This window comes from Hyaena hyaena, unplaced genomic scaffold (genome assembly GCF_003009895.1).
Source record: "Hyaena hyaena isolate Hyena2069 unplaced genomic scaffold, ASM300989v1 scaffold_498, whole genome shotgun sequence".
In the NCBI taxonomy this organism is placed as follows: domain Eukaryota; kingdom Metazoa; phylum Chordata; class Mammalia; order Carnivora; family Hyaenidae; genus Hyaena; species Hyaena hyaena.
Genome location: NW_024081131.1, coordinates 117835 through 132390, shown reverse-complemented (window position 1 = coordinate 132390; position 14556 = coordinate 117835). Strand labels below are relative to the sequence as shown.

General features: G+C 37.5%; 1 protein-coding gene across 1 annotated transcript in view; it reads right to left on the bottom strand.

Moving 5' to 3' along the window:
• RAB18 (RAB18, member RAS oncogene family) overlaps positions 1–13451 on the bottom strand; it is a 34578-nt gene extending 21127 nt beyond the window's left edge. The window contains exons 1-2 of the mRNA XM_039254763.1: positions 13211–13451; positions 8550–8605 (exon numbers count right to left, since the gene is read on the bottom strand). Coding sequence (XP_039110694.1) covers positions 8550–8605; positions 13211–13278 — 124 coding nt within the window. The 5' untranslated portion in view covers positions 13279–13451. The remainder of the gene's footprint in view (positions 1–8549; positions 8606–13210) is intronic.
• Positions 13452–14556: the final 1105 nt, after the last annotated feature.

Sequence of the window (14556 nt, the reverse complement as noted above, 5' to 3'; positions counted from 1 at the left end):
AAAACTAGAAACAATCCAATGTCCTATCATAAGTGGATGGATAAATCAACTCTGTAACATCCATGCAATGGAATACAACCCAGCAATAAATAAAAACAAATGACTGACATGCAACAACTTGGATACAATTCAAAGGTATTATGTTAAGTCTAAAAAGTTTGTATTATATATTCCATTTATATGATACTCTCAAAAAGATAAAACTATAGTGGTTGACAGGGCTAGACACAAGGAAAAAATAAGACTGAAAATGTAGTAGGTAGTTTTTTGGGGGATGATGACTGCTTAATATCCTGACTGTGGTAATAGTTAAATGACTATACACATTTGTATAATACACGTTAAAATTAAAAAAAAAAAAAAACTGTATCCCCCAAAAAGTCACTACTACTGTATAATAACTTTTTTAAAAAAACACTCAAATGCTAGGAACAGAACATATATCAAAAATATTTTCTGAAAGAATAAATTATTAGAGAACATGCATTATTTCTGCTTCTTTCCTATTTAAGATTTACTTTGCTGCTAAGTCCGAGACTGATTTTGTAAAAACTTTTCCATGGGCTTTTAAAGTAATGAGTTCTTCACTCAAAGATTTGTCAACTAAGCAGTGCTTGGAGGACTGTCAGTAGAGCACACAACTCTTGATCCTGGGGTTGCAAGTTCAAGCCTCATGTTGCCTGCAGAGATTACTTAAAATAAAATCTTAAAAAAAAATTTCTGTTCATGTGTTATTCTATTTCCCTATGGCCTAAATCCCTATGGCATTTGTCTTTTGAATTTATGAAAAAGATATAAAAATCTCCTAATACAACTGTATTCTCAGCAAATTCTTCTCTTACGTTTTGAATAGATTTTGGTTTTATATATATAAGTATATATATATCATCTGTGTTTGGTTCCTACTTGTTTATGACTATTACAACTACGCTGTTAATTGATTGGGCCTTTCATTATTATAACTGTCCTATTTCATTATGTCCAGTGCATTAACCTTAAATTCTATTTTAAATTACGTTATATTACCACCTCTGCTTTTATACTGTTTACATTTGCCTGACACATCCCTTTATCTTCAACCTTTCATTATTTAAGTATTCTTCAACTGCATCTGACAACATGAATTATTAGGAGGACTGGACCTATTCACATTTAATTAACTGATGTATTTTAATTCTGTTGCTTCCTTCTTACGCTTAACATTTTTGGCTTTCTGCTCAAATCTGTGTTTGGTCCTTTTTATTTCTGTATTACTATGCTGTGATTAAAAGATTACCAAGTTAGAAGGCTGAGTTTAGTCTCAGCTCTCTTGCTGAGGTCTAGAAGGTGAAGTCTAGATAGGGAGGAGGTAAACCTCTTTAAGTCAACTTCTCCCTTCTCAACAAGGAATATACAACTTCCTGCTTTAACTGGCTTTTAGGTTTTTGGTGGGAGGGAGGGTGGAGAACATCTTGGGAAGCCTGTATCAAGAGAATACTATAAGAGCTTTAAGGATCCAATGGAGAACAAGATTATGAGGCCCTAGATCTCTAAATTTGAGTTTACAAACAACTTTAAAAGTATCAACAATGAAATAAGTGTTCTGCTACTCAGAAGATAGAGTAAATATGTGTTAAGAGTGGAAGCTAAGGATGAGAAATGATTATGGACAAAACCACATGAAGATTAAAGTCTGGGAGATGAAGAATAACCTGGGAGGCCAGGGCTTTTTGTGATGACTCCTTAGAGAGGGAGAAACAATATAATGGTTTTATGGCAAAAAGCAATAGCAAGTTTTTTAAACTTGGTGGGGAGGGAGATAGAGGAAGTCTTATCAGAGAAACAGGCTGAATTCCGAGACCCCAACTTGACTCCTGCTGATGGACATGAGGCTGGCTGAAGGTTGGATGATCTTACTCCAAAGGAGTATCATTATCCAATAAATAAGAAATAAAATGACAACAAAAGAGCCTGGAAATTAGGAAACACATCCCTAAATCAAGAATTCCAATGTTTGGGGCACCTGGGTGGCTCAATCAGTTAAGCATCCGACTCTTGATCTTAGCTCAGGTCCTGATCTCAGGGTGGTGAGTTCAAACCACACATTAGGCTCTGTACTGGGCATGAGGCCTACTTAAAAAGTAAAAATAAAAAAATCTTCAAATGTTCAAAGAAAGCTAAACTGAAAAATCAAAACTATCTAGAGGGCAATGAAAAAGTAACACACCCTACTAAAACCTATGGGACACAGCAAACTTGTTCTTTAAGGTTATTTTTTTTTTTTAATGTTTTATTTATTTCTAGGAGAGAGAGAGAGAGACAGCATGAGCAGGGGAGGGTCAGACAGAGAGGGAGTCACAGACTCTGAAACAGGCTCCGGGCTCTGAGCTGGCAGTCAGCCTAGAGCCCGACACGGGGCTCAAACCCACGAACCGCGAGATCATGACCTAAGCGAAAGTTGGACGCTTAACCGACTAAGCCACCCAGGCGCCCCTAAGGTTATCTTTATTAAATAAGGACTAAAAAGAAGAGAACTTAATACTCATCTTAAGAAACTAACAAAATAGGGGCATCTGGGTGGCTCAGTTGGTTAAGCGTCCAACTTCAGCTCAGGTCATGATCTTGCGGTTGGTGGGTTTGAGCCCCGCGTCGGGCTCTGTGCTGACAGCCAGCTCAGAGCCCGGAGCCTGTTTCAGATTCCGTATCTCCCTCTCTCTCTGGCCCTCCCCTGCTCATGCTGTTGCTGTCGCTGTCGCTGTCTCTCTCGCTCTCTCTCTCTCAGAAATAAAAAATTTTTAAAAACATTAAAAAAAAGAAACAAAATAAACCAAAAGAAAAGTAGGAAGAAGGAAAAAAATGAAGAAATTTCTCAAACAATTAAATAAATATATTCCTTAAGAAAAGACAGACTACAAAAACATACAAGTTTAGAAATGAAGGAGAAGCATAAACAATCAACTTAAGAGATATGCTGGGAGGCTTTCTCAGTTCCACTCCCCAGGCTGTCCTAAGAAACAGAAAACTGGAAGAGGTTAGAATCCTAAAAGAAGGATCAGATTGACTCACAGGTAAAATGTAACCTCTACAGAAAAGATAGTTCCTTTTTTTAAAAGACAGAAGCTAATAAAGACTTTTTTAAAAGACAGAAAACTTCTTCATTTTATAAACCAGAACTTTAATATAAAATCCTGTTAAAAAAAAAAAATAAAGATACAAAGACTATCAGGGCACCTGGGTGGCTCAGTCAGTTGAGCATCTAGCATCTGACTTCGGCTCAGGTCATGATCTCAAGGTTCATGGGTTCGAGCCCCACGTCGGGCTCTGTGCTGACAGCTAGCTCAGAGCCTGGAGCCTGCTTCAGATTCTCTCCCTCTCTCTGACCCTCCCCTTCTCAAGCTCTGTCTCTCGCTCTCTCTCTTGCTCGCTCTCTCTCTCAGAAATAAAAACATTTAAAAAGAAATAAAAGACTATCTTGTGTATAAAAACAGACGTAAAAATCATAAACTATTAGTCAACAGAATCCAGACATATGTCAAACAATATGAGTGAAGACCTATCTAGGAAAGCAAGGACCCCTCAGTATTAAAAAGTCTATTAACCATTAATGAAAGCTGAAAAGGCATATGAAAAAGTCATAATCTCTCCCAAGTAAAAGAGAAGAAAAATTATTTACATATGATGAAGACCACCTGTCATGATTCTAAATACAGAAACGCTAGAGCCATTTTTATTGCTTTATTACAAATAAAATGTCTAATTGAATGAAATGACATGAAACAGAATAGTTACATTTTTCTTCCAACAACCTAGTATTTCCAAATAATTTAACAAGTTTGTGTTATGGCATTAAACAAGATGTATGAAGTCACTATTTTAAATAAATTGTCATTTTGTTAAGTGAGCCCAAACTATAAAGTAACTTGTGGATGGAACAGACTTGGCCTCTTCTGCTTAGAAGCCAAACATAGGTCATATGAAAGCATGCTCATTAATATTTTTAAAAGCTTACCAAGGGAAGTAATAAGAATCACTGACCTAAGTCAACCAGTAACAACCAAAATTTGTCTAAATTGAAATGTATCAACCCTCAAACCATTTTCACATATTTTAGCAATTACGCCTTATAATCAGATTAAGGAACAGTTTGTGAGCTGTATTAAGTAGAAAATTCATTTTAAATTTTCTAATATTTTTTATTTTATAAAAAGTTTTACATAAAGCACTTTTTCTACTCAAAGGTAAGTTACCTAAAACAAGAGTAAATTAAAAAACAAAAACTTAAAAAATTAAATCTAAAAATAAAACTTTAACATGAAGCAAATTTTGCCCATTTAATCAAATTATATAAAATTAGTATAACTAATTTCTACAAGGATCTAGTCTCCATGCTTAAATTTCAATCAGTTCTATTTATGCAGCCAATTAAGTACTATCGTATGGCCTTGCTATAGCAGAAAAAGAATCTTTATGCCTTTTTTCCCCAATACCCCCATGTAGCAAACAAAAAACCTGTTCAAAATAGTCTTACAATTTTATGTGTGTGTATATTTATTTTTATGTCAGAAATAATTACCTTGGGTTATACCTTTATATCTATTGCCGCATTCTATTTCTTCTAAGATTCAAATATACATATGCTGAATCTCCTTTTCTGACTTCCACATCATTTTAATGTGTTTTAACATTTTTATTCACTTTGGTAAATTCCACCCACTTTTTCCATTTCTAGCTTCTATGTCTTTTATTTTGCTTTCCACAGTCTCTACTGTCCCTTGTGATCCTTCTAATTTCACCCTCATTTCAGTGATGGTTTTATTTTCTTACCTTATATTTCTTTCTGCTCAATCAGCTTACACTGCATTTTTTCATGCAGCTACACTCTCTCTTCCCTGACCTCTCATATCACTGCTTCGTGCTCTCAGTGGTAAAAACTTCCAAAAAGTGTTTTAAATTTGTAACAAAATGGTTGGATATGATTTTCATCTCCCATCTCCATTTTTTCTGTTAAGTTTTCTTTATCTGTCCTTGCTTTTCTGCTACTTTCTTTCTTTATGATTCTTGAATGGTAGGAGTGGCCTTCAGCTGAAATCCTTTTGTTAATTCATCTTTAAAGGAGGCTGAGGTATTTTTGGACAAGTTATCTGTAGAGGTTAATGCAGAAGGCCATAGTGGCTCCTGTTCTTGACCAGCAAAACTCTGTCTTGATTCAGGATTTTATCTGAGAATCGTTTTGTTTTTTTACTTCTCAACAACCACTGGATATAGGCAGCCCTGAGGTTTTCTGAATGCAAAGACCTCTCTTCCCCACTGCTACAGAGACAGGCTTCATCTCCCCAACTTCTTAGACTCAAACCAGGGGCAGGGAAAGTCCTGCCATTAGCTGTAAAAACCCATGTTGCTTTTGCAAACAAGGGATTTTGGTTTTGCATCTCAGGGTGGGCCTCTGGGTTTCATGAAGCCTCTCTTGCTGGTTTCAAGCTCTGGAGCTGTGGCATCGGCGCTCTACTTCTTCCCACATGCAGCCTGCTTATTCTCACTGCTTTTGGCACTCATTCCACCTACTTTGTGGCCTAGGGATTTTAGCTCTCTTCTAGTTTAGTGGAATACAGGGTTTGTGTTTTAGTTTTTCCCTCCTGTTGTTATTGTGGCCAACTGCCAGAAAGGAAAAAAAAGAAACCGCCAACTTTATTGTACCACTCTCAGACTCAAAACCCAACAAGGATGTCAAAAAACTATTTTTACAAGACAAAAACTTGAGTGTCTCACCATATTACTGAAAGATAAAAGTATGCTTTCCTTACCTATTTTACTGATAAAATACGGACTTTCCACAAAATGCTACTTTTTTACAAGGCTATTACAGCAACTGAGCCAACTGTTTTTATTTTAAAACCTCATGTGTACATCAGTTATAACCTAAGGCAGAAAATAATCTGATAACTAAATGTAAAAGATACTTTTTTTTTAAATTTTTTTTAATGTTTTATTTATTTCTAGGAAAGAGAGAGAGAGACAGCGCGAGCAGGGGAGGGTCAGAGAGAGAGGGAGTCACAGACTGAAACAGGCTCCAGGCTCTGAGCTGGCAGTCAGCACAGAGCCCGACGCGGGGCTCGAACCCACGAACCGCGAGATCATGACCTAAGCGAAAGTCGGACGCTCAACCGACTAAGCCACCCAGGCGCCCCTGTAAAAGATACTTTTGAAGACCCAGGGCCCATTTGAACAAATTATGTATATCCTTATCAGTATGCCCCAATCTCGGTATTTGGTTTTAAAGGAGACAAAGCCTTTTTAATAATAAGGACAAGACATGATTTATCAGTCTCCTCAGATTCCATTTGGGTTTGAAATGAGGCCAGATGGCTTTATATTATATATCAATCATTCCCTCAGTAAAATTTTAACCTTAGACAAATGTATTTTCCTGCCAGTTACTGCTCTTCTCCTCACTATCCATTGGTAGGCATGTTCTGAGTGAAATGAAGTTTTACTACTAACTTTTTAAAAGAAAAAATAATATATCAAAGCCAAATTAAAATGGATTTTAAATTACTAGTGTGTAAAATTTTTTTAATGTTTTTATTTTATTTTTGAGAGAGAGACAAGAGTATGACCCAGGGAGGGGCAGAGAGAGAGGGAGACACAGAATCCGAAGCAGGCTCCAGGCTGAGCTGTCACCACACAGCCTGATGCAGAGCTCAAACTCATGAATTGTGAGATCATGACCTGATCCGAAGTTCGATGCTTAACAAATTGAGCCACCCTGGTGTCCCTAAATTGCTAGTGTTTTAAATGATTCCTTTTCACACACATAAAAGTAAAGCTGTAAATGTTAATATACCACACAAAAGCTAAGTAATGCCTGGTGTAATTTACTAAACATTTAGAGGCACTATAAGTGCATATTGGTAGTAAGAAACAAAAAAAGAGACGTCTTCCTTACAGAATTCTAAGAAATGTAGATGGAATGATGGAATTTGAAAAACTACCGTTTGATAACCACCATAATTAGAATGACAGAATGACACTTCATAGTAGAGAAATTTGGCATGTATCACCTTAAGTAACCAAAGTCCCATCACCGGAATGGTACAAATACACACCACACTCTGAGAAGCACTTTGTAGAATTTCTGTCAAAAATACATAACCTGAATCTAACCATGAGGATACATTGGACAAATGCAATCGAAAGATATTCTACAGTGTAACTAACCTGTATGTACTCCAAAAATGTCAAGGCCATGAAAGACAAAGAAAGACTGAAGAACTGCTCAGATTAAGACACAGAAAAAAAATGACAACTAAACTGTGTGTGATCCTGGACTGGATCCTGGACCAGAAACCATTTTTTTTTCTTTTGCTAAATAAGACATTAGGGAGACATTAATGAAATCTGTCTGTATAGAGTAGAATTGTATCCATGTTCATTTAGGAAATAAACATTAAAGTATTTAGAGGTTAATCATGTCTGCAAATTTATTCTCAATTAAAAAAAAAACAATACTGATGTGTGTATGTAGAGGAATAATAAAGCATATGTTTAAAGCATAAATATTAATGTTTGGGGATGTGCAAAAATTCTTGTACTATTTTTATAATTTTTCTCTAAGTATGAAATTATTTAACATTTGAAAAAAAAGGAAACAAAAATAAATCCACACACACAATAAATGAAAACAAATAAAGCCAGTTAAGAGAAACTCTTATTTTCCCTAATAATAATACTAGGATTGTATTTACTACATTCTATTTATCAGATCATGTAATTTTAGAGCTGTAAGAAAATTGTATTATTTCCCCGAAAATACTGAAGTTAAAAGACTTCCTCAAGGTCTAGACAACTGGTTCAAGGCAGAGCCAACTACTACCCTGCTCTGACTCAGCGGGTTTCACATACTACAAGCTGTCTCTTGATACTTTTCTATTGTCATCTATTCCCTAAACAGGTGACACACTAAAATATTTAGCTCTATCTTCTCATGTATTCTTGTAAGCTAGTGTAGCAAACCACTTTCAGGCAATCTAAGTTCCATTTTTAAAAGGCATTTAGGTATTACTGCTTCTAAGAATCTTTAACAACTAATATCAACAAACATGTTGAATTCAGCATATATGCAGGATACTGTAGCAAATGCTAACAAGGTGACACACTCTACTATTAGGTGATACTGTTAGATCCATGACCATAGACAGCAAGTCTGCATTATTCATCATTATAACCCGACCTCTCAGGACAATGCCTGGCATACAATAAATATTTAGGTAATTGTATGCTGCTAAATAAAAGACAATCCATAGTACAAGAAAGAAATGTGTGTCCAGATAATCATAATATCCACAGTATTAACAAAGTGCCATGAACCAACAAATAAGTTAGTTTTGCTTGGTGAGACCTACAAAGGCTCCAGAAACTTAACGAAACCAAGTTAAGCCTTGAAAGATAAAGAGGAGTTCAACAGACATGGAAGCAATGGGGTGGTGAGATAAAGGGTGGAAGGATTTAGATAAAACAGACTAAAGGCAAGAAAATATGTGGCATTTCTACTGAATTTTTAAATATAGGCTTACCTATCGTTGCTGCAAGTTCTGGATCAAAAGTATCATCTGTGAACCTCAAGAGCAGGCTAAAAGAGATGTTAAAAAGACAGATTAGAAATTTCTCTTTCTCCTTAACCATTTGCTGAATATTTATGAGTATTCTATTTTGTCACAAATTAAGACACAGACAAGAATAGCTGTTATAGGTCTATTCTCACAAATACTGCCTCAGTGCAGGTATATACAGAGGAATTAAATTATTAAAAAGGCAATAAAAGAATCCCAAGAGCAAAGTAGTTTACTTAATATACTCCCCATGCTTCCCTACATAATTCCCAAGGGTGAAAAGATTTGGACTGTGTTTTGGCTTGGGTTTTGAACTGTACTGATATGTCCTTCTGAGAAAATAGTATCAGCAACATATTATACTGTGACGTGTACAAAAGGGGGAAAAATATGTCTCTTGGAATACAACAAATTAATGTTTTATTTAAGTCTGATGTGTATTCCTCTGAATTCAAGTAAAACAGAAAGGTGAGAAAATCTATCATTTTGTAAAAAGTTGTAGGATCTACTATCTCAGTGGGAAGAAAATATCTAGCAAAAAGTGAGGGTAGGTATACCAGAGCCAGAGGAGGTATATTCTGGCAAATGCTAAGTAGGGTGTATGAAATCAAGTAGGCAACAGGGAGCTATTGAAAGCTTTTTTAAAAAAAAGAATGGCAAGAAATGTTCTATATTTTGAAAATGGTAGGGAAAATTTAATGTCAGAAAAAAAAAGGCAAGAAAATCAACAGAAGACAACTGGCATGGTTATGGTGAGAGATAAGGACTAAATCCAGGAAACAGTAAAGAAACTAGAAGGAAAGAGATGAAAGAAAAAAAAAACAGCATTAAGAGTACTCTAAGATTTTATATCTCCCAGAATTATTTATTTAAGGTAAGGTGAAGTGCCAGTTATTAAAAGCTCTTCAAAAATAAAATCTAAGCTTTTCTTAAAGCCCTAGATTTATAAAATTAATCTTCCCTCACATTATCTCCTATAATAGGACTAAACTGTTCTATTCACCTGTATGCATGAATAAAATCAAGAAAATAGCATCAGATGTTTGAATTGCAAAAAAAAAATTACGAATATTTCTATAGGTTGTAATTATTGCTGCTAGATTTTTTTTTTTTTTTTTGGTCCAGAGTATAATGGAACACATAATGGCCTTTTGGTATTCAAAAATCCGGTGTCATTAATTGTATCCAAAGGATTAACTCTCCCTTTCTTGGTTTTGCTCTCTTGTGTTTAGCATAAAACCAGCACCACAAAAGTGAAATAAATTATAGATTTTTCTACTTTAACACTGAACTCTCTTGACTGTAACTGTTTTTTACTTACTTCCAAGATGAGTTAGGTCACAGCACTAACAAGAATCTTAAAAAAATACACTTGTAAAAACTTCCTTCTCTCCTCCACATTAAATTTTAAATTAATAAAAGTTAAGATTTCACTAGAAATTTAGTTACTCATAATTTTAGAATGGAAAACGTACGTATCCATACTCAATCACCATAGAAAATATTATTACAAAAACATAAGAACGTTGTAGAGTTGTACTAGTAATCATAATACCAGAGCAATACAAATAGTAACAAAGGTATTGGCTATTATTTATTGAACATCAATAATATGCCACACACCTCAGCCAGCAGTTCTTCTTACATAATTGCTAATCCTTAAAAAACCCTTGTCATTAATGGTACTTTGTCAGGAAAGACCGGGAACTGATATTTTACAAAGCGACTCATTTTAATATAAGCAGAGCTTAGCCAGGGGTACACTGTTAGTTGGAAATGCACTCTAAACTCTATGTTTTGCTTTTTTCTAAGCAGAGAGTCCATTTCTCTATTAGATTTTTTTAAAGAATCCACAAGCAGAAAATGATTAAGAACCAAAGCTCTACAGGATGTATATTTAAGCTTTCATATTTTCAAAGTTAAAGGAGCAAAATACCCTCCATGCAGAGCTATAAATGGAAGGAGTAACTACGACCATATCACTGAGAGGAGACCAAGTTTATAATTTACAAATGAAATTGGCCAAAAAGGATGGGGACATAAGGGGTATTGAAGAGACAGCAATTTAGATAATAAAAGTCTCTATAATCCCTTCCAGTCTCCACACTTTGCTACTTTGAGCCACAGAATCAAAGAACCTCATACATTTAATATTAGTTCAGGTTTGACGGATTTCCATTCAAACCTCATTTTTCAAATGAAGAAATGAAGGCCTAGAGTGTTCAAGTATCACACACAAGGTCACACAAGTGGCAACACCAGTTTCATAATCCTGATCTCCTGGCTGCTATCACACGTGCTCATTACACTCCAACAGTCTGAAATAAACTGGAAAAATAACCCACTAATTTGAATTAGTTAAGACAGCCTTTGTCGTTACAAAACAGATGAACATAAGGGAAGGAAAGCATAAATAATATGAAAACAGAAGAGACTCTAAAATAGAGAGAACAAACTGAGGGTTGCTGGAGGGATGTTGGGTGAGAGGGGGGATGGGCTAAATGGGCAAGGGGCATTAAGGAGGACACTTGTTGGGATGAACACTGGGTGTTATAAGTAAGTGATGAATCACTAAATTCTATCCCTGAAATCATTATTACACCTATGTTGACTAATTTGGATTTAAACAAAAATAAATTAATTAAATTTAAAAAAAGATATCCTTTGTCGTGCAACAATACAAGTGATATTGGACTTCTACTAATTCTGGATCATAGAAACTTATTGGTCAGAGCAACCCTTTAAGATTATATCCATGACAAATGTTTTTAAACTAACTCACTTTAAAAAGCATAGGCTTCTATTTTAGCAGAGTCATTTATTCTCATCCAGAAAGTGTTCAAGGGTGTTTTCCATATATCACATACACCAATAATGCATGTCTAGTATATCTACATCTAGATAGATATATAGACAGATGCCAACTTTTTCCCTAAACACAATCCTTTCTTGAAAAGAGGAGTTAAAGGCATTAGAATTTTGCAGTAAGCAGGTGAGAATTCACCATTAAGGACTTAGAAAAGCTTGGAGATTAGATCCAAACAAGTTTGTCTGAGGGGAGAGAACTAAAGAAACCAGTAAATCCATTTAACAGATTTTATGCTAGAGGAAGAACCTCAATTATGTAAACACTCCAAGTAACCTTCCAGAAATTTTTAATAGGGCCTCAAGAGTCATCCATTCAATACATTTAGAAAAAGGGCCAACCAAACTTGTATTGGGTTGAACTGTACGAAATGACATTTAACCATTCTTGAGTTCAAAAACAGCAATTTCATATGCCTTATCCTAAATGAGAGTCCCATCTCAAGGAAAAAAAAAAGGTCATGAGGCTATAAAATTTCTTTTAAGACAATGTTCAATATATTAACTAACTTTTTAACCCCCAAATAGATGGTGATCATGAAAAATATTCAAACCTTTAAATAATACATACACACACACACCCCATACTATTTTGCTAGTCCATAGATTTATTAATTTATTCCTTGTTATGTACACTTCAACATACACTGTGAACGTTAAATGAGGAAAATTAGAAAATACACTGCCACACTTTAAAAATACATAAAATTGCAGAACATACTACAGAATAAAATTTCAAATCCTTAAGCATCTAAAAAGGAAAACTTTAGGAAGTGATTTGAACGATAAGGTTAGCAGGAGGCATAGCTAAAAAAAAACATGGATTTACAGCTCCAAGAATTTGAATATTGCTTAAAAGTCAAGGCAGCCTAGAATATAACCCAGTTATGATGATAATCATTAGATGGCAAGGATAACTTACTCGGAGAACTTTGTTCTAAGGCTTGAATGAAATCACACCCCGCTTGCAACACCCACTGAGCCTTACCTGACTCTCAACTCAAACTTACTGTCAATTAGTATTTTCCCTCAAGACAGAGTCAAAATACTACTTTGTTCTTTTACCTCCAGACGATGTGGCAGAACGCGAAGTAACAATAACAGTTTATTCTCAAAGGTGGTCGGCAGCTTCAACTAGCATTTTCGACTAGGACGAATTACTCAAGGGGTCAGAAGACCAAGGCGTTCTTTCACAGCTGACTCATAAAGAAACAGAGAAGTGGCAACGGGGTACTCCAAAATAGGCCAGGAATGTGACCTAAGGCGTCGCGAAACTTCCTATGCAGAACCTTACGTATTCAGATAAAGCCTGACAAAAACCGGAGTACTAAAGTTACAACTCAACTCGCGGGGTGGGTGACAGCGAGCCTGGACCCCGGGGACCGAGACCGGGCTTCGCGCTCGGCCTCACTCGGGCCCAAACCCGCCCGCCACGCCCTAGGCTCGTCGGCAGCGAACCGGCCGGCCGAGCCGAGGCCTTCGGAATTGTTTATTCGGAGCGACAGGAGGAGAAGCGATCCAGACAAGTCGGGCCTGGCACAGGCCGGGAACCCGGCGGGCGCCGGGGGGCGTGGGGCGCGGCGGGGAGCAAGGGCCGCAGGACCGCGCGGCCGAGAGGCCGGGGAGAAGCAGCGGAGTCCGCCCCAGCCCAGCCCGCGCGGGCCGCCGCCTTTACCGTTCCCGTCGCGGCCCAGCAGACAGCGGCCACGGAGGCAGAAAGAGCCCCGCCGCCCTCGTCACGGCCCGGAGACTCGCCTCACCTGGACTTGCCCACGCCACTCTCGCCGATGATGAGGATCTTCAGGGTGGTCAGCACGTCCTCGTCCATCCTGACCCTCCTCCGCTCTCAGCCCAGCTGACCGCCCGGGTCCGACTCTCAACCCTTCACCGGAGAGAAGTGCCCGCGCATGCGCACCGCTGCTTGTCTGCCACCTTCCTTTCTCCCCGGGTGTTTAGGTTGCAGGAGCCGAGGTCGCCCCAGTTCCGCCTTGAGGAAGCTCTGCGTCTGCGCAAACTCAGAGTCCCAGGCGTCTTTCCGGAGAGTTTAATTCCTCCTCTGCGCAAGCGCAGAGGGGAAGAGCCATGTGTGATATCACGCTGCTTTGTAGGCTGTTACTCCTTCCCAGCCCTAACTAAGCTGTGCTTGGGAAAGGACTGAGTTGCAGAGCATAACGCTCTTTTATTTCAGCAGCTGCTCGTAACACCTGCATTGCAGTAGGGAAAGCTTTGTGCTTGAAGGCAAGATTATCTTAAATTTAGGTCCAGACTCTACCTGATGAGGGAAGGAAGCAGAAAAATGTTCACCTTTAGCCAACAAGACTGACCCATATCCCACATGGTTTTGATAAGGTTCAAATATGTGCCGGTTGCTACATTCTTAAAGGGTTTCATGACTGCCTATCTTACCGATTATTAATATGGAACTGAATGGTCATCACCAGAGAAATCTTGTGAAAGTAGTTTTTCAAAGAAAAACATTTATGATCTAATACTCCCTGCATGTCTCCTCGTCCTTGAGCACTAAGGATACAACCACCAGCTTTGTACAGCAAAAGTACAGCCCTTTCTGCCCACAGCCCCTGTCCCAGTGCTACTTAATATTATCAAGTTGCACCATAGAGTTTCCAGTGCAGTCAAAGACCCTGCAACATACCCTCTAACCGCTTTACATTATCTTGCCTTCTGAGCCTGTTTCCCAACTCACAGTCAAAGGCAATAATGCTTCTAAGAATAACACCACACCGACTTCTGACAATGGTTATGAAGATTAAATGGATTAATTAGAGAACACACTCTGTAAACTCAAGTGCTCTGTAAAAGGTGCCATCAGGTGTTATTAACTTTCTGACTTACGTTCTGCTACATTAAAGACTAGTATCCTTCACAGGTCAGTTCACTGTGAGAAATGTAAGCTTCAGGTAGATCAGGTGCATAGAAGCCTCTGCTGGTGCAACTTCAAACGGACTACTGCTCCTCATAGGAACTGCTACGCCACAACTGCAGAAATGGTACGTGCATGCTTTGTCTTCTTCACTAAACTGTAAATCTTAATGAAGGTACCAAACTTTGTATTTAATACCTAGCAGAGTGCCTGGTGTGTGGCAGA